Consider the following 19,747-nt stretch of genomic DNA (forward strand, 5'->3'; position numbering starts at 1 on the left):
CGAGATTAAAAGCAGTAAATCTTTGGTTGAGATGGGATTAATTAATTTGTGAATTAGGAACAGATGTACTAGGGCTCCAGAATGACAAGTTCTCAAGTGGGGGGAAGAGCTCATTTTCTGCTATCTCATTCTCTGGCTCTCTCCCTCTCTGATTGTGTAAGAGGAAGTATGTCTGTCTGTGTCTGTGGCCACCATAAATCCAAATTCCAATTTCTTTCGTAATCCAAACAGTTTTTCTTAAAATATTATGCAAGAAAATTTATTTTAAGAGGTACTGGCAAGAGGAGGTTTTTTTTTGCTTTTCATCTGGGGCGAAATTTCTCCAAAATTGGTTTAAAAATAAAATAAAAAAGTCCAAGAGGACCTCAAAATAGTAAACTACAGAAATAAAACTGAATTTCATTAAAATGCATTATTTATTAAATCCATTTACGCTGTTTGGTGAAATTTAGATAAAAAGAAAAAAAAATGACCTTGACGTGGTTCACGTGAACGTGTTTTTATATTTGCAAGATATGCCACGTATTTTTAGTGAGTGTAAAAAAGTAAATAAATAAATATATTCTAAAATTAGAAATACGAAATGGTGGGGCGGGGCGATAAGAGAAATGCGCTAGAAGTGTTCCAAGTGAAAGGGGAATAAAAAAACATAACATTCTTCAACTTTTATTTTATTTTATTGTGTTGAAGTGAAAAAAAGTATTTCTAAAGGCAAGGTATGAGGCTATTATACGATATATTGTGAAGTAGTGGGACAAGTCTAGTCTCATACAAGCGCTCAGTGCAACACTGTCGCACAGCAGGGCAACACTGATTTTGTCAAAATACGTCAACATTTGTAACCTCCTAAAACAGTTAAGTGATTATTTTGTATTGCAGTGCTATAGGACGTGGATGTTACTTAACCGTAATCTGTATAAAAATCTTTTAGTTGATAAGATTTCTTAAATGAAGATCAATCATTATTTAGTCAATCTCACCAGAAAATAAAACAACTTTTTTGTTTTGTTTTAAAAATCTGACAATTTCTCAAATGTTTATCATCAGAAGATGTGAAGAAACAGATGTAACACTTGTTGACAGTTTTCTAGCAGCCGTGGTGTTCGATGAAGAACCACTAGTAGCAGCAAATGGTCCAGTGGTTGTACCACCGGCTGATGAAAGTCTTTCAGCTTCGGTAATTCCACAAGGACATTCCATTTTGGCGGAAGATCAATTTGGCCATATTATTGGTGTCTGTTTGAATGATCAACCACCACAACAACATCCCAGTATTTATACCAACACTGATGATGATACTAAGGTAAATTCTTTTCTTTCATTAACCGTTGATTGTTGGTTACTAATATGATATTGTGCGAAAGGTTAAGTGTTTAAAACAGTCATTCAGTGTTCAAATTTTGCTTTCACATAGTTCTAGTTTAAAGTTAAAAATATGAATAGTCTTGGGTACTTAATCCATTTTAAATTAACCCACTCGGTAAACATGTTTCAGTGTTTAAATTTAGTAAACAGTAAAAAACAAGTTTTAGTCAATATTAGCACAACTTTTCTAACAGTGATTCCCAAAATTTAAGCCGGTATTTTACTCAACTCAAATTTTAAAACCTAATTAAACTTTTCCCTTGTTTGACCGTCCATTACAATGAAGTGCTACTCTTTTCTGAGTCGCCAAAATCGGCACGTCTTTTCAACTAAAAAAACATTTCTTTTGTGCTTCAAGCACTTCTGAACAACTGAGCTAAGGCAACCAGTTCTGATCTTTCTTAAGAGTGGACGTCCTTGGAAAAGTAATCAACGATAGTTCGTTGCCTCTTACAAATGATTTGAGAAGGTGATTTCACTCTTTAGCTTCTATTGGAGTGGTCTAGATTAACTAGATTATTAATGGGGTCCATGCAGTTTAATTCTGTCTAGCCTCTTTATTCTACCAGAACAAACGTCTGTGTCTAAGGCTATCTATCATCGTTACTTCTTTATAAGGGTACGTTTATAACGGAGCTGTGAGTATAGATGATAGCAGAGATGATAACTGATAGAGTAAAATATAATCGCTGATTAGTGTGCACAACAGAGCTGTGATACATGCAACATGTCCGAGAAGTGAAGAAGAGTTTTTATGTTCAGCAGCAACAAAAAGGTATATTTTAAAGAAAAAACGCTTTAGAAAATATCATCTACATCCCATAAATAAAAAACTAAGTACTTTGGGAAATAGCGAATTTCACTATTTATATAAGGAACTTAGAAATTATCCGGATTGTTTTTTTGAATATGTGAGGATGGGTCCACCCACATTCGACTATATTTTAGAAAAAATAAGGTCAAAATTAAGAAACCTTTGGAAAAATTGTCATGGAAATCCTATAACCATAGAAGAAAAACTAGTGATTACTCTTAGGTAATGATTTTATTGAAAAAAAAAAAAAACAAAAAACAAATAAATACACATGAAAATAAATGTAAGCACGATTTAAAAAACAAAATATTGTTTAAAAGTAAATAATAAAAAATAATGAGTAAAGACAACACTAAATAATTTTTCGACGTCCATTTTGAAGCTCCGAAACTGGAGTTCAGCTAGCAGAAAAATGAAAAATTCAATTCTATCATCTATGCTCGTTTATAGCAGCGCGTATGAGTCACTAGTCGAAGCTTCGTTGTGCACGCTCACATAAGAATGTACTAGGTTATTCTATAAGCGCTGATGCATCACTGCTATCATCTCCGCTATCATCTATGCTCACAGCTCCGTTGTAAACGTACCCTATTGTACGTTTACAACGGAGCTGTGAGCATAGATGATAGCAGTGATGCATCAGCGCTTATAGAATAACCTAGTACATTCTTATGTGAGCGTGCACAACGAAGCTTCGACTAGTGACTCATACGCGCTGCTATAAACGAGCATAGATGATAGAATTGAATTTTTCATTTTTCTGCTAGCTGAACTCCAGTATCGGAGCTTCAAAATGGAGGTAGAAAAATTAATTAGTGCTGTCTTTACTCATTATTTTTGGTTATTATTTTATTATTTACTTTTAAACAATATTTTGTTTTTTAAATCGTGCTTACATTTATTTTTATGTGTATTTATTTGTTTTTCCTCAATATAACCTTACCTCAGAGTTATCACTAGTTTTTCTTCTATAGTTATAGGATTTCCATGACAATTTTTCCTACGTTTTCTTAATTTTGACCTTATTTTTTCTAAAATTTAGTCAAATGTGGTTGGACCCATCCTCACATATTCAAAAAAACGATCCGGATAATTTCTAAGTTCCTTATATAAATAGTGAAATTCGCCCAAAGTACTTTTTATTTATGGGATGTACATGATATTTTCTAAAGCGTTTTTTCTTTAAAATATACCTTTTTTGCTGCTGAACATAAAAACTCTTCTTCACTTCTCGGACATGTTGCATGTATCACAGCTCTGTTGTGCACACTAATCAGCGATTATATTTTACTCTATCAGTTATCATCTCTGCTATCATCTATACTCACAGCTCCGTTGTAAACGTACCCTTAGGCAGCTAGGTTCTTCCATAGCTGCCTAACCGTACCGAGTAAATTCAAAGTAACCCCATCACTTTTAATGTCGAGTTGAAAATGGTAAAAGTCGCTAATTTTGAATTGGCTGCTCGAGATCTTAGCTGATTTTTATCTGGTTTTAAACTGTGTAGTGCTATAGAAATTAAATTTAGATCATTAGTTTTTTATCCAAAATGAGATTTAATGCAATTCGAAATGAATCAGCAAAAATTTGAAAACAAATTTAGCAAGTAACTGGTGCCCTCTTTAGTCGAATAAGCGATTTATCGTTGTTCAGATCGTTTTTCTATTTTAATCATATGCGAGATATGATTAAACAATGCGTAAGTTGTTTCCCAAACAATCATTATAACAACTAACGACTAACTACGTCCGTCACGTGGGATAGTGTGTACTATAAGTGGGCGGTCATCGGACCACCTCATTTCGGAAGCATGTTTCTTTTTGTTCTCAATTTTCTTATTCATTCTTTTTGTGTACGCTTCTTCCATGCACTCTCTCTCTATTGCATGCATTAGAACTTCTATTTTGAGTGCTTGTTTTCTTGTTGAGTGCATGCCCACTCGGTAGAAAAATACAGTTTTTAAAATTTTGGGGCCCAAATCGTAGTTTTAAAGAAAGTAACCATTTGTAAATCTCTATAAAATTGGTGAGCGTTTTTTTTCTCATAAATCAATAAATTGGAAGAGGATTTAATTTTTTTTAAAAAATACACATGCAAAACATCGGCAGTGGGTATGAATTGAATGCTTGCTGATGCAGGGCATTCATTTTTTAGTAGATGAGCAAAGAGAAAGAGCTCTTTCTCGTTTCCATGTGTTTTTTTTTTTTTTTTTTTTTGGAGGGGCCCGTTCGATATTGGTTTTTTTCTAAAACTGCAATATTAGTTTTCAATGAAAGCACTTTTTCCTCCCTCTTTGTGGGTGTATGCATCCGTAGAACGGGGGGGGCGGCATCTAAAAAATTCCGTTTGATTTCGTTTAATAAACTTTTGAAAAAATACGTCCAGTTTTCATAATGAGTTCAGTTAAGAGGGATTTAATTGCTTTATATTAATATTTTGTTTTTTTGTTTGATAATTTTTTCTCTCTCTCTTTATTATTGCGGTTATTTCAATGTTTTGATTTGGATTTCTCACAGGAAATTTGAGTTTGAAGGCTCACTTGAGTGTAAACATTGTTTTTCTTTAGGCAATGGTCTCCAATGTGGAATGGGTGCTGGACGCTCTTTGTATTTCGATTTTAGTTCGCACCTCACAGTCTGACGGAAACGTAGCGGTTAAAATCCCTCATTCAGGATTGTGAATGGATTTTTGAATTATTACGGATTTTGAGTGGGTTTTTCCTTTTTTTTTTTTTTTGAGATTTTCTCACAAATTTTTCCAAACTGGTTTTTCTAAAGCCTTTTATAAACATTGTACACATATTGATCTTTTTTTTTATGTTTTAACCTTTTATTGAATTTACAACTGCAACAAGATTGTTGCAACAAGCAAATGTGGTACATGATTAAAAATAGTAATATATCAGGATACCCGAGTGGAGAAGGCACAGTAGTGTCACTCCATTATCGTGGACATAGTTTGCTCTTATAAGGGCAGTAGATCGCGAGGCCATCTTCTCTTCAATCTTCTTGCGAGGATCACCTGGTATTGCAGAAGAAGATAGTTTGTTCGATTAGAGGGTTAGGATGAGCTGCTGTAGAGTGGAATGAAATTTGAGAAAACAAGTTTTAGCAAGATCTTTAACGAAAGGGATTTTGAGATCATTGTAGATAGTGAGGTTAGATATATAGAACGGAGCGTTAACTAGTTTCCGAAGTATTTTTTTGACTGTAATGTCTGGAAGCGTAGAGAGTTGGAACGTTTTTAGTCGATCCCCCCATACTTCGATGTCGAATGACCAAATAGGTCGCAGTAGAAGGTGCAGGAGTCTTTTGTTATGTAGGTTAAGTCTTTTTGGAGGATCACCTGGTATTGAAGAAGAAGATAGGTGTTCTAAGAGATGGTTAGGATGAGCTGGTTAGTAGAGTGGAATGAAATTTGAGAAAACGAGTTTTAGCAAGATCTGTAATGAAAGTGATTTTGAGGTCATTATGGTTGGTGAGGTTAGAAACATAGAACGGAGCATTAACTAGTTTCAAAAGTATTTTTTTACCGTAATGTCTGAAGGTGTAGAGAGTTGGAACGCTTTCAGTCGATACCCCATACTGCGATGCCGTATGACCAAATAGGACGCAGTAGCAGAAGGTATTGGAGGCTCTTGTTTTGTAGGTTAAGTTTCGATCGTTTGTCAAGTAGTCTGGCGAGAAGTTTCGTCGGGTTGGTTAGTTTCTTCTTTTCAGTCTAGTCTAGCGGATTCCATGTCAACCGTTTGCTTGTAGGTGCAGTCCAAGGTAGCGTACTTTGTCCACAGATGGTATGGAAGTTTGGCTCAAGATTATGGGAGGTAGGATTTCCCGTCTAAGAGTAAATATTGTAGATTTTCATTTCGTAACGTCAGTTTTGATTCGCCATTTGATAAGCCAGTCCTAAGTGGTTGATGTGTGTTTGAAGAGCATATTAATCTTAAACTTATATTTGTAATGTTAAAAAAAAAATTATTTAACTGCACTTCTAATAGAAGTATGGGCGGATACGCTTATCTCTAAACTACATTGCACACAATGTGCAGTCACGTGCGTTTTTCCTGTTGAAACCTGTTTATGGTGATGTCTGATTATATTTATAAGTCAGTTATACATTTTGCTAATGTATTACTCTTTGTTAGATCAAGCTATCATTGCCTGTGAATGTGGCTAAATTCGTTAATCTAGATTCAACTACCTTCTAATATGAAATTAATTATTTTCGGCTTATCGGAAATCTACACACTTTCAACATTGGAAGGGTGAGACAAAGCACAAAAAACTGAAAACGTTAGTTTACAAAATCTTATTTTATTGAACCTTTAAAGTGCTATATACAACATTGAAGTTCATCAACATCCCAATAGATCACCAGTCCCATAGCACTTAACTTGTTACACTGATTTACAACATTATTTGCACTAAAACTGAAAATCACGCACTGAGAATAACTTAAAGTTTTTTTTTTTTTATAAAATAGAACTTCCCTTTAACAATCGCCAATAATCATTTATAAAATCACGTTAATAATAGGCACCAGTAACGATTTAAAATTGCCGCCAGAAACTGGCCAGGCAGATCAGCTGGTAAGTGAAGGTTTTTTTTTAACTTATTTTCATTCATAAACTATAAAAATAGAATGTAATAATTAAATGTGTTTAGCGGATTAGGGATTTTTTTTTTCATTCATAAATAAAAAATTAATTGGTCACCTGTTTAGATAACCTCAATTTACCAGCTGATCAGCCTAGCCAGTTACCGGCGGCCATCTTTAACTCGTTAGTCGTGCCTCTTTATTTACGTGATTTTTTAAGTGAATATTAGTGAGTGTTAAAGTGAAGTTCAGTTTTATAAATTGTGTTTAAGTTATACTTAGTGCGTGATATACAAGTTTTAGTGCGAATAGTGTTGTGAATTATTTTAAATTGTGTCAAGTGTCAAGTGCTACTGGGACTGGTGATCTACTGAGATGCTGATGGATATTCCTTAAACAAGGTAAGACTTTATTATCAATTACTTGCACGATAATAGCATGTTATCATTTAATTATTACTTACAAATTGATATTAGTGCTACGTTTTGACTAGGTTCATCAATATTGCAAAATGTATTTAAATTGATTTCCAAACCTTTGTTATGTGTTCCACTAATCGACTACATATAAGTTCTTAGATATCGTTTTTTTGAAATGGATTTTTTTTAAAATCGACTGTAGTTCTAAATTAGCCTTTTTGCTTCCCCAAATTGTTTTTGGAAATGGATTGCCATTCATTTGTTTGATAGATTCTTTAATCGACCATAAGTTTAAAATTAGCCTTTTGCTTCCCCAAATTGTTATTTGAATTGGATTCTTTTTCCTTTTTGATATATTCTTTAATATTATCTTTTTAATTGACTAAAATTTCATAATTACCTTTCTCTGGTTCCCCAAATTGTTTTTGGAAATGGATTGCTATTCCTTTTTGATATGTTCTTTGATCTTTTCACTTTAATCTAACAAATAAGTAAATACTTTTAAATATTTTTAATATTAGAGAACATGCTACACACTCGTCACATTCATGCTTTTTTGTCTGCGAGGTTTGTTCAACTGTGTCGGTGTGTTTGGTAGGGAATGACTTCAAAGAGTGTGTTATAGTTATAGTTAATTTGGTCTTTCATAATGTTTGGGTGAATGGATTTCTGTTTGTATATTACTAAGATGTCTATAAGTTTTTCCATTTTTTCCTGAATATAACAGAGTCATTGTGTTATTGATACTGTCCAGCTGATGACTGTGTGATGTGTTCTCTGTATTTGTCTTGGATTTTTCACGCGATCTGGTCTCATATAGGTACTATCATAGTTTGGACAAACTAGTTTGTAAATACCTCTGTTGTCATAATGGTTGTCAGTTTCTATTTGGGCCCTGTTTCCCAGTTTGTTGTTGCTCTTAAGCGCGATTTTGAGGCCTAGTTTCTTGCAAAGCTCACATAGTTTGTTTGTCTCGTTTCCGGTGTTAGTAAAAGTGGCGAATATGTTGGGTGGGTCATTGTTTTGGGCCTTGGTTTGGGCAGTGTTTGTTTTGTTCTATGACCCGGGAAATTCCATCCTAGAAGGTACTAATATTTCCCCCCCCCTGGCTTTTACAGTCAAAAAATATTTTGTATAAAATTTTTTGCAGTCAGAGGACCTCCCAAAATATGTATTTCTGGTGGAAAATTAATATCGAAAACCGTTCACGAATGGATAAAATTGTAACTTTGATCTTAAATATCTCAACTAATATTAGGGATATCGAAACGGGGTTAACGTCATTTTTCACAATATATAATGTAGTTTTCATAATCTGTCAAAACCAGTGGTCCTTATGAAACTCCAATCAGGGTTTTGCCCGTAACTCCGCCAAAAATGAAGATACAGCATCGGGGGTGAAAAATTTGTAAACTAGACCAAAATAAACATATAGTTTACTTCGTGGGTTTTTTCGAAACTCCGCTTTCCTAAAAAGTTATTAGCGATTGGTGCGTTTTAAATGGATTACCCTGTATATTGAAGGCAATTTCAAAGATATATAATACAGTATGTACAATAATTTGCTATAAGAGATAATAATAATAATAGAGACAATAATTTGCTATAATACTAAGAGAGGAGATACATACTCAGAGAGCACTGGCAGCGGAGTGCTCTACCTTGCTCTCCGCGGGTAACGTACCCATATTTTGGTGTACTTTGCCCTGACGGGTTATCTCTACCAATATACCCCGGTGGTAACACTACATTCTTTGATATTTTTAAGCTACCCTGGTTACATTGCAGTACTTAGTAATTTATTAATAATGTTGGTGGTATAACTGTTATTTAACAATCGCTTAGAATAAGAAGTTTTGTTTTGGGAGAATAATTTCTTTTAGTTTGTGTTGATTTCTTTGCTCATTAGTTTCTATGTTATTTTGAACTTTATATTTTATTTGCAAGCATGCCCGTTTTAGTTCTTATCTCTTATTTCAAGATATAATTATTTTTTAAGATGGTTTATTACTCTTATTTTATTTTTATTTTACTTTTGTATCTTTTATTTTATTTGTATTTTTATATTTTGTCGTTAATATTATTATAATTACTACTATGGCTGATTCACTTGCTCAAAAGCGTATGTAAGCTTAATAGCAATATATAAATAACTGTTATTTGTGGCTATTTGTGCGAATGATGTTGAGTTCTCACTCATAGTTGGTCAGAGGTTTAGTTATCAATCTGTCAGGTGTCTGAGAGCAACTAGTTTATGTTGTATAGGATGGTAGGAACTGTTGTGTATAATAGTGTCAGTGGACGTGGTGGGCTTTCTGAATATTTCCAAATTCTAAGTTGTTGTCTCTTACAGTAAGTGTGATATCCAGGAAGTTAAGAGTTTCAGTCGTTCTCATATTAGGGTGTGAAATTTATGTTAGGGAGATAACTGTTAATTTAAGGGAATAATTTACATGTGTCTACATCTAGTTTGATTGTGAGTAAAATAAAATTTGACTGAAATAAGAAGTGGCAGGGGATCGATTGCAGTCTTAAATCATCCCAATTATTCTAGAAATCCTAATATTTATTTATCATTAGATGTGTTTAATCATGGACCAAAAAAGACAAAATCTATCCAAAAAGTACAAAAATCAGCAAGTTCCCAAACATTTCATTCATATTTCAGCTTATAATTTCAGTCATTTAGAAACTTAACGAAAAAGCTTACGTGCTTTATTCAAATTTTATATCATTTAAGTAATTTTACTACGTTAAATTTTCATTAATAATGTTTAGAATTAATGCCATAGACTTATGCTGGCCATTTTCATTTCCGGTAGGACAGTTGTATAAGGGTTGACCATCAAAAACTGCACGAAAAAGCGTAACGTTGAAAAACACCCAACTTTGACAATTTTTTTCTCTTTTTCTACTAAAGATAAAATTCCCAAATTTTCTTTAAATCTTACTCCAAACCCTCCTTTATAACTGTACTTTTTTTGCAACCACTCAGATCTAATAGGTTTTGACAAAAAAGTTGCCGAAAATGAGCAAAAACGGCTTTTTCAAAAAATGTTCTTGTTCTTGTTGTTGTTACCTTTTTTGTCAACTACGTAGCGCCTAAACGCGTGAACCGATTTTCATGAATGAGGTGTCATTCGATTCGGAATTTTATGTAGATGTGCTTTTTGCGGGTCTCGATGCTGTACATCGAATGGGAGAGGAGTTAGCCCCCTTTATGTAAGGCCCCCTCCAAAATTATTATTACTAATTACTCTGTAAATCTTGGCCCGATTTTGATAAAATTTGGTAGGGTGATAGGGTTAGGGCTCCCCTACGTAACATTAAAGCGACGATCAGCTCTAACACTTTTTAAGGGGAAGTATAGCAATCGTTGCAAATTATCGACACGTGAACCGATTTTCATGAATGAAGTGTCATTCGAATCGAAATTTTGTACAGATTTGCACTTTAAAAGTCTCGACGCTATGCCTCATAAGGAGGGGAGTTTGCCCCACCCAAATAAGACCCTTTCTAAAACTATTATTACCAATATTTCTATAACGCTTAGTCCGATTTTGATAAAATTCAGCCCGAATAAGTGGTTAAAGCTCCTCTACGTTGCTGATTCTCTTGCTCCTACTAAGAGGAAGTACTGCAATCGTTTAAATTATCAATGAGTGAACCGATTTAAATCAATGAATTGTCGTTCGATTAAAAAATCTTTCCTCTTTGCCTTTTAGGGAGAAGTACTGCAATCGTAGTTTATTTTTCTTACTCCTCTTAAAAGGAAGTACTGAAATCGCAGTTTAATTTTGCTATTTACGTACAAATACCTTCCTATGTTATTCAAAACGCTTTTTCAAAAAAATTGTTATTGAGGATGGTTTGGGGGAACGCAACTATAATCATTCTATAAAAAGATCCCTCCAGTGGTAGTTACGGTTCCGACTTAACACCTTATCATATTATAATGATAGAATTGCTTATTCCAAATTTTAAAAAAATCTGTAAAGAAGATATGTAACTTTGTAAAATAGACAAAAAGGAAAATCTATCCAAAAGGTACAAAAATCTCCTTAACAAAAACTTACAGTTTAAAATGTATAAGGGTTGATTAAACGCCAAAGTACACAAATCAGCGAGTACCCAACATTTCATTAATACTTCATTAATAGTCAAGTAATTCTACTGCATTAATTTTCATTAATAAGTTATTTTTTAGAATTTATTAGATGTCACAGACCCTTATGCTGGCCACTTCGTTTATAATATTTTTTTGTTATAATTATGATAAATCACATATATACGTACATGCATGTTAAAGTAGAAAAAGACAAAGTTAGAGTAGTTTACTGTCTTGAATTCGTCTTACCGAAATATACGTGAGCACAAATAACACACAGTTAATAACAAGTAGATTATTCAACAACAATTATTCATTTCTCAATTGTAATTTAATTTAGTCCCCCTAATTTTACTTATAGTAAAATACTGGAATAATTAGCTGTCCTAAAAATATGCATATCTTATTTATTTTATTATATTACATATATACAACATTGTGGGAAGAACACCTAGATGGAGAATGTAATTGAAGAAAACTATATTATTTGCGATAAAGCCAGATAATTATTACCTATTATTATAAACGTTTGACTACTTCATAAAATAACAATTACTTTAATCGAAGAATGAACTTAAACCGACGATTTTTATTTAAAAATAAAAATAAATAAATAAAATAAAATCATTAATGTAAGTTTTTTATAAAAAAAAGTTTTGAATTTTTTAGCCTCATATTTTTTTTCTTTTTAACCTGAAATTAATAGTTTGATTATTATAAATAACTAGATATTACAGTCAATCTACAGTGCTACTTGAACATATATTTTGTAGACGAAAATGGCCAGCATAAGGGTCTGTGACATCTAATAAATTCTAAAAAATAACTTATTAATGAAAATTAATGCAGTAGAATTACTTAAATATTAATGAAGTATTAATGAAATGTTGGGTACTCGCTGATTTGTGTACCTTTTGGCGTTTAATCAACCCTTGTACTTAACATTTTAAACTGTAAGTTTTTGTTAAGGATTTTATGTAGATTAGCCTTTTGGGGGTCACGACGCTGTAAATCGATTAAGAGAGGAGTTAGCTCCATGTATGTGATTAGCCTTTTGGGGGTCACGACGCTGTAAATCGATTAAGAGAGGAGTTAGCTCCATGTATGTGATTAGCCTTTTGGGGGTCACGACGCTGTAAATCGATTAAGAGAGGAGTTAGCTCCATGTATGTGATTAGCCTTTTGGGGGTCACGACGCTGTAAATCGATTAAGAGAGGAGTTAGCTCCATGTATGTGAGGCCCCCTCCAAAATTATTATTACTAATAACTTTAAATCATAGCCCGATTTTCATAAAATTTGGCAGGATGAAAGGGTTAGGGCTCCCCTACGTACCATTAATTTTGGCGTTTAATCAACCCTTATACTTAACTTCTAAAACTATAAGTTTTTGTTAAGGAGATTCATATCTAAATTATAATTAAATGCAGTCCCTTTAATTGAGCACCTACTTGCAAGGGAGTTTTATAATAAAACATTTAGTAAAGTACTATAAACGATAATTGCCCTTCACAAAAATATACATATTTTTAATCTATTTTTTAAATCTTCCATCTATGCAGAATTTACGTAGAGTTGGATTAAGTCAAATCTCTTCTCTCTCTAAAGTAGCTTTCAGTATATTGGTACAATTCGCCACCTGTTTGATATTTCCATGAATGAATTTGTACTGTTGAAATTCCAAGTTACTCGCAGAAGGATGTTAGTTTACAGGAAGTCAGATTTATTTTTTTGCATGGCTTTAATTTTTTTAATAAAAACTTTTCAAGTTTTAAGAAAAGTTAATTATAATTAAAATAACTTCCTGTCAGAGGGAATGTGAGTGTACGTGAGTTCACAACACGACTTCCGCTCTCCTATAAACACTATAATGTATAAAATATTTCTGTTTCCGCTAAGTTTTATTTACTGAATGTTGTTTTTTTCCCCGTTCTGTTTAGTGATGGGCCACTGAATACTGCATGAACTTGTTTTACAGTTTAAATTAACAAAATTTGTTTTAGCAAACTTCTGCATTTTTTTTGTTTTGTTTCCGCTTTTGTTGACCTGCTTTTAAAGCGAGTTTCCTGTACTCTATACACTTTTTCCTCATCTAGTCTACGTAAATATCCAAATGAATTTTCTCGTTTAAGACGCGTCAACATCCTAATAATGGTCAGACAGTGTGCAAGGAAGTGAAAATCGAATCATTTTTTTGATTGGATACTTCCTTTTAACTAGAAAAAGTAGAAATTTTCCGCCCCTTCCCATAAAAAAAAAAAAATACTTTTTTATATTAATTTGTTACGATTCTCAAAGTATTTAATCAGCTGATTCATTAATTGTTTTTAGAAACAATTTATTATATTAAATTGTTTTTTGTTAACGTAATCATGTTTACATTGAGTTATTGAATATAAACACCTGTTTGTCCTTGTATTAACCTATCTGGTGATATTGAAGCTAAGCTTAAGCGCCTCATGAACTGCTTCATAAGATTTATTTTCAGCATTTCCAGAGACTCTCGCATTTCGCACTGCTACGATGAGTTGAAGTGGCTTTTTCCTGTCTATCGCCGCCAATATTTTTTGGCTTCTTTCCTTTTTCAAGTCATCCAGTCTCAAAGGCCTTCCTATATTTTTCAACTCCTTAAGTTTAAATCCTCCATCCATTCCCGTAACACTAGATCTCGCTCATCTGATCTTTATATTCCCTCTCACCGTACCTCATCCTTTGACAAGTCCTTCCTCATACGTGCTACCTCTCTATGGAACTCCTTGCCTTCATCTGTCCGCCATGCTCCTACCCTATCCATCTTTAAATCCCGTCTATTCAGTTATCTCCTTTCTATTCAGCTTCCTCCGAAATTCTAATTGTTTTAATTTATTTCCTTAATTTCTGCTGTTTTATTATTTTATTTTTACTTTCATTTTCACTTATTATATTTTCACTTTTTGTAAATATTTATTTATTTATTTAATTTCTCTATAATCACAGGCCAAACTGTTAAGGCCTCTATTTGTTCCTGTATTTATTCTTAGGGGACAATTGTCCCAGAATAATAAATTTCTTTTCTATTTCTATTTCTATTTCTATTTGTAAACTGTTTACCAATTACTAAAGTTATTTTGTTAATTAACCTGTTATAATTACCTTAATTTTTCGCCCTGTTAAAGAAATTATATTCTTGAAAATGTGATTAGGTTGGTAGTGCTGGATAATATCTTTGATTTAATCCTGTCGTAGCATTCCTGACCAGTTTCGGGCTTTCAACCATCATCAGAGGTTTAATTAATCAAGTTTGGTCTCTGATAATGGATGACTAAACTACACTCCAGTACAAAATGAGAACTATTTGACTGGCGACTCCAGATCTACACGGTGAAGCTATAAGATATTTATTGAACTTCTTGAACAATTACTATGGGATTTCCAACGGGAAAAAGTGTCATTTTCTCGGGCAACCAGTTTACAGTAAAAGCTCGTAACAGCTTTGCTGGAGCTTTTCTTCCCTTGTGTGGAAATTACAGTGAGTCATACAGGACGCTTTCCCGCAACAAGATTGTTCATTAAAAATAATAATAAAAGTAAAGTAATAGCCTATTTTTCCAGGCAGACTTTACGTCCTACTACCAAATTAGGTGTCGTGGACGGAGCTGACTAGCAAACGTACTTTATTATAAATTTCTCATATTAACCATTAAATAAAATCCAAGGCCTAGACACCAGGGAATCGAACCCAATACCACTATACATACGAGGTGTGGCTATTAAATAACGAGACTATTGCTATAAAACATTTTATTTTAAATTTATACATATTTAGTTATTATCACCTTCAATATACACCCCTCCACTATCCCTACAACGCTCCTGGCGAATTTACCATTGTTCTGAAACAGTACTGGAAGTCTTTTTCTGTGAGCTCCTGCATGATGATGCGTGCCGCTTTTTCTTTCACAGCTTCAGCGGACTGAAATCGTGTTCCTTTTTAATGCAGATTTGACTTTAGGGAACAGATAAAAGTCACATGGGGCCAGGTCAGGCGAATAAGGCGGATGGCCTAAAACTGGGATGTTGTACTTTTTTCCTTTACTCTTTCACGGAGTTGAGCAAGCACCTCACGGTAGTAATTTTGATTGATTATAATCGATATTTTCAGCCATTTTGGACGTGTGGAAGGGCGACCCGGGCGGTCATCATTTCCGACCATCTTCTCGGCCATCTTGGAAACCACTTGAACCACTCAAAAACTTGCGCACGTGATACAACATTCATCGCCATAAACTTCTTTTAATAAAAGATAAGTTTCAGTAGCGGTTTTACCCAGTTTCTTGTAAAATTTCACGACAATTCGTTGCTCTACTACCAAAACGAAACTAACACCTCTTACACAAACGACGGTTCCGGTCAGATAGATTTCTCTACAAACACGTGAGGTGGCGCTGCAATCGAAAGAGAAGGGTTTACGCTGCACAGCTGTCGGTCGTTAGTAAGATTTGGCACATGTATAGTTCTTCTGTAGCAGCATCAGTCTCGTTATTTTAATAGCCACACCTCGTATTAGCTTTGCAGGTCTCGCCTCTTAACTGCTACCGTGGCGCCCAAAAAAAAAAAAAAAAAAAAAATTGCCTGGAACCATTTAATCCCATAGCAAGGGAACAATAAGTTAACGCCATAATGATGCAAGGTTCATGCAGGATATGTAATAGTTTCAATTCCTGAACTTTATTTCTTCTGAGTAGTGCAGTTTTTGGGCCCTTTTTTTTTTGGCGGGAGGATTCCACTTTATTAGACGTAATTCAAAAATAAATGAATAAATTTCCTAGCATGCGTTTGAACGGAAAGTGTCCCAAGGTTACCAACTATTTTTGGTGTATATTTTTTCTGATGTAATTACATAATGTATACTCCTCACAATACCTGCAGTTCAAGGTCGACTGCATAGTTTTTGTTTTAATCTCTTTCTTTCTTCAATCTTTTTTTTTGATTCCCCATACTAAAGCACTCATTTTTATAATAAACTTAGTTTCAGGAATTATTCCTCTACATGGAAGAAAGATCCCGTGTGAAGGATCTAGCACCCGGCGCTTTGGAAGTTCGTATATTGGCCGTAGATCCAGTTTGGAGGCAGAAAGGTATTGCTACAAATCTATTGGAAACTACAGAACAAACTGCTCGATTGGCTGGTTTTACTTGGTTGAAAATCTATTGTACTAGTTATTATTCTAATAAATTGATGTTGAAACTAGGCTGGAAGTTATTATATTCATTATCTTATGAAGAGTATATAAATAATATTGAATGCAATATCAGGCCGCCCACTCAACCGCATACACATTGTAATCTATACGTTAAGGAAGTTGTATAATAACATTTTACATGTACTTATGTTTCTTTATAATGCACATAAAAATATTTTTTTTTATATATATAAATATAATATATTTTAATGATACAATTTCTATTTTTAGGAATTACTGATTGGTTTACTTAAAAATTTTATGAGCTAAGATAGTGGTATCTTTGAGATAATGACTCTGTTCTTGGTAGTTTAAAATTTGAACGCTCCTAGAAAATGGTAGAAACTTAACTTATAACTTAAAAGTAAGTCAGGGGAATAGCTCCCTTTCTATAAAAAAAAAAAAAAAAAAAATGGAAAGAAAAGATCATAAGCAGTGGAATAAGTTTTATTGGGCAGTAAGTACTTAATGTTGGGAATTACGCTTAGCGTTATAAAACAATGCTGTGTTTTAATAGGATGAAAAAATAAATGCTAGTTTCAGTCATTATAAACTTTATTATGCCGCGAGCTTTCGACCTAGGGACTAGGGTCATCTTCAGGGGCTAATTTACAATATACTGTTTTTTTTATATCATTAGAGGGTTGGTGTGTCTTCTTTCTTGTCAGACAAGACAGAAGACACACCCACCAACCCTGATGTAACTCAACCAACCCGCATAGCCACGCCCTGTAGAAGACAATATAATTTGTCGAAACGTTGGCAAAGAGACGAATTGTTTTATTTGACCGATTCCTCGCAAATCTTCAAGCATCCTAAGTTTATTTTAAGAATAGAAAAATGTCTCGCAACTATTCTGTCGTATTCTGTCAACTTTATATCCATTTTAGCTCTTTTATTGACTTCATTTTATGATTTATGTGTGTAAAAACACAGGGTAAAAACTTAAAGAAGGTTATAAAATTTTATAGCTAAAATATAAGGAACATATTTGCACTAAGGACATACAAATCGTACAGAAATTTAGTTTTACATAATTTTGATTAAATCAAGAATATAACATTGAGATAGTAAGATTATTTAAGTCATGTAAACTCAGATCATCAAAAAACAATAATACTTATATTTATTTTAGTTCAGTATTTCTCATTTAAGATATGCAAATTTCTTAAAATCAAGTTGTTTTTTTTTGAAATTCTTTAATGTATCTTGAAAAAATATCAAAATTTCTTTGCTATCTATAGTTAATGTGTGCGTGTGGTACAAGGTAAAAAACTTAATTTTCATGTAACTTGTAAGAAGGTACTTTTATTAGAAAAATATTAGTTTTCCTCGACAATGGAGGAATGGTACATGGAAATTTATGTTGTCGAGATAATTGCAGCACAGTCAATGAGAAAAAAAAATTATTTCTTAAAAAAAAAAAAAAATAAATCCTAGATTTTTCTTGGATTCGAGAGTAATAAATCCTAGATTTTTCTTTGAGTGGATTGTAATAAATCCTAGATTTTTCTGAGAGTAGAGTGTGATAGATCCTAAGATTTTTATTGGAGTCGATTGTAATAAATCCTAGATTTTTCTTGGAGTGTATCGTATTATTCGTTGCATTTATGTTATTTAAATATTTTTATTTTGCTAATAAATATTTATTCGCCTAGAAATTGAAAATTATTTGTTACTTAAGCAATAAATACAAATAATAACAACATGAGCCAATGTCTTTCACTATAATTATCACTTAAGTAATAAAAAAAAAACGTAATTTTACTTTGAACATAAAAGTATTGTAATTTAACAGTTTTCTTGTTCTTTTCTTATTAAGAGAATTGAGTTAAGAATTTTGTAATGATTTTTTTTAAAAAATAATTTCTAGTCGCATATACAATATTTTGTACGTGTATAAATTGGCTTATTTTAAGGAAAATTTTAAGTATATTATTATTTTTTTAAAGAAGATTAATAAGTAATAGAGTAAATATACTTCTATGTAACTGAATTTGTTTTTTATTTATTAATAAAGGTGTCTTTATTAATAAATACATAAATAAATAAAACTAGAAAAGTACAAGGAATACGATTGGTTCTAAAAGTTGTCTTTAATTTATTTTTAGATTGCTTCGATCGTCTTCTTAGTTTCTCTTACAAGATGATGACTACAAATAAATAAATAAAATAGTTACTAACTTAAATAAAGCCAATAAAATAAATTATACTTTGTGAAATAATCACATCTTTTTAATTGAGATTTTAAAACAACTATCGTAAAAATTGTATTCGATCTCTAAAAATAGAAATCCTACTGGAAAAAAAAAAATTGCAGTGACATAATCTCACCCAGTTGCTCATAACTTTTATCTCTTATCACTTCCGGCGGGATCATAAATGCATAAAAGTTGTTTGCAAGGCGGCAATAAACCTTTTCTCTTTCTTTTTTTCTGATTTCCGGAATGTTATTGGCGATAAAGTAATTTATTGATACAAATCGTTTTGTAATAGATCTGGCCAATCACCTTGTAATTACGTGGAATTCAGGAATAATTTCAACCTGATGTTTGTAGATTGCTTCAACTTGATTGGTTTCTATTCATTTTTGTGGTGTTTCCTTCTCTTTCTCTTTCGCCAATGCTAATTATTCCACTTATGTCACAGAAAAGTATTCCAGAATCGTTTAGTTTTTTTAAAATAGTTGAGTTATATCTCAAGTAGGTAAAGTATGTGTTTTATTTCACATAAAATAATGAATTAGGTTGGTAACTATATTCCACCTAATGGATATCCGTTTTTGAGATCATCTGAGTTCCTAAAAAGGAGATTTTTGAAAATTTCCTGTATTCCGGTTTATACAGGGTGAACCAGTAAGTATTGTCCATAGGCCTACTGTGTGTAGTACATCTAAAGTGGAGTTCAATGACGTATTGGCCAACTTCATACTTTCCACTGTTCTTGAGTGACGTTTTTCTAAAATCATTACTTTTTTTTGCAATAAAAATGTTATTGCTCAGAAAGTTTTAGTCCGAATTCGTTTCTGATGACACGGTTAGAAAGACAGATAAATTTCCTAAATCTTTATACCATTTCGAAGCATAAGTTATTCTCCAAACAGCCTCAATCTTCCCCCTGGATACTGGGAAAAATAAAAGTTACCGAAATTTTTAAGAAAACTCATTAGGCCCTTATGTGATCATTATCAGACCTAGATGCTGGCACTTTTTATAAAAGTTTCC

At 32.8% G+C, this 19,747-nt stretch overlaps 1 protein-coding gene across 1 annotated transcript; it reads left to right on the top strand.

The window, feature by feature from the left end:
• The first annotated feature begins 447 nt into the window (after positions 1–447).
• LOC141450036 (arylalkylamine N-acetyltransferase 1-like) lies at positions 448–16,947 on the top strand. The gene is made up of 2 exons (XM_074120038.1): positions 448–1,303; positions 16,310–16,947. The coding sequence occupies exons 1-2, from the start codon at positions 1,034–1,036 to the stop codon at positions 16,649–16,651; spliced, it is 612 nt and encodes a 203-aa protein (XP_073976139.1). The 5' UTR covers positions 448–1,033; the 3' UTR covers positions 16,652–16,947.
• The last annotated feature ends 2,800 nt before the right edge of the window (positions 16,948–19,747 follow it).

This window comes from Rhodnius prolixus, unplaced genomic scaffold (genome assembly GCF_049639745.1).
Source record: "Rhodnius prolixus isolate KJV_2025 unplaced genomic scaffold, Rpr scaffold_2, whole genome shotgun sequence".
Taxonomy (NCBI): domain Eukaryota; kingdom Metazoa; phylum Arthropoda; class Insecta; order Hemiptera; family Reduviidae; genus Rhodnius; species Rhodnius prolixus.

Excerpts from the sequence above, each read along its gene's own strand:
- LOC141450036 (XM_074120038.1), top strand. The coding sequence starts at position 1,034 with ATGTTTATCATCAGAAGATGTGAAGAAACAGATGTAACACTTGTTGAC. Across the intron at positions 1,304-16,309 it reads ACACTGATGATGATACTAAG|TTTCAGGAATTATTCCTCTA; the intron begins GTAAATTCTTTT and ends TAATAAACTTAG.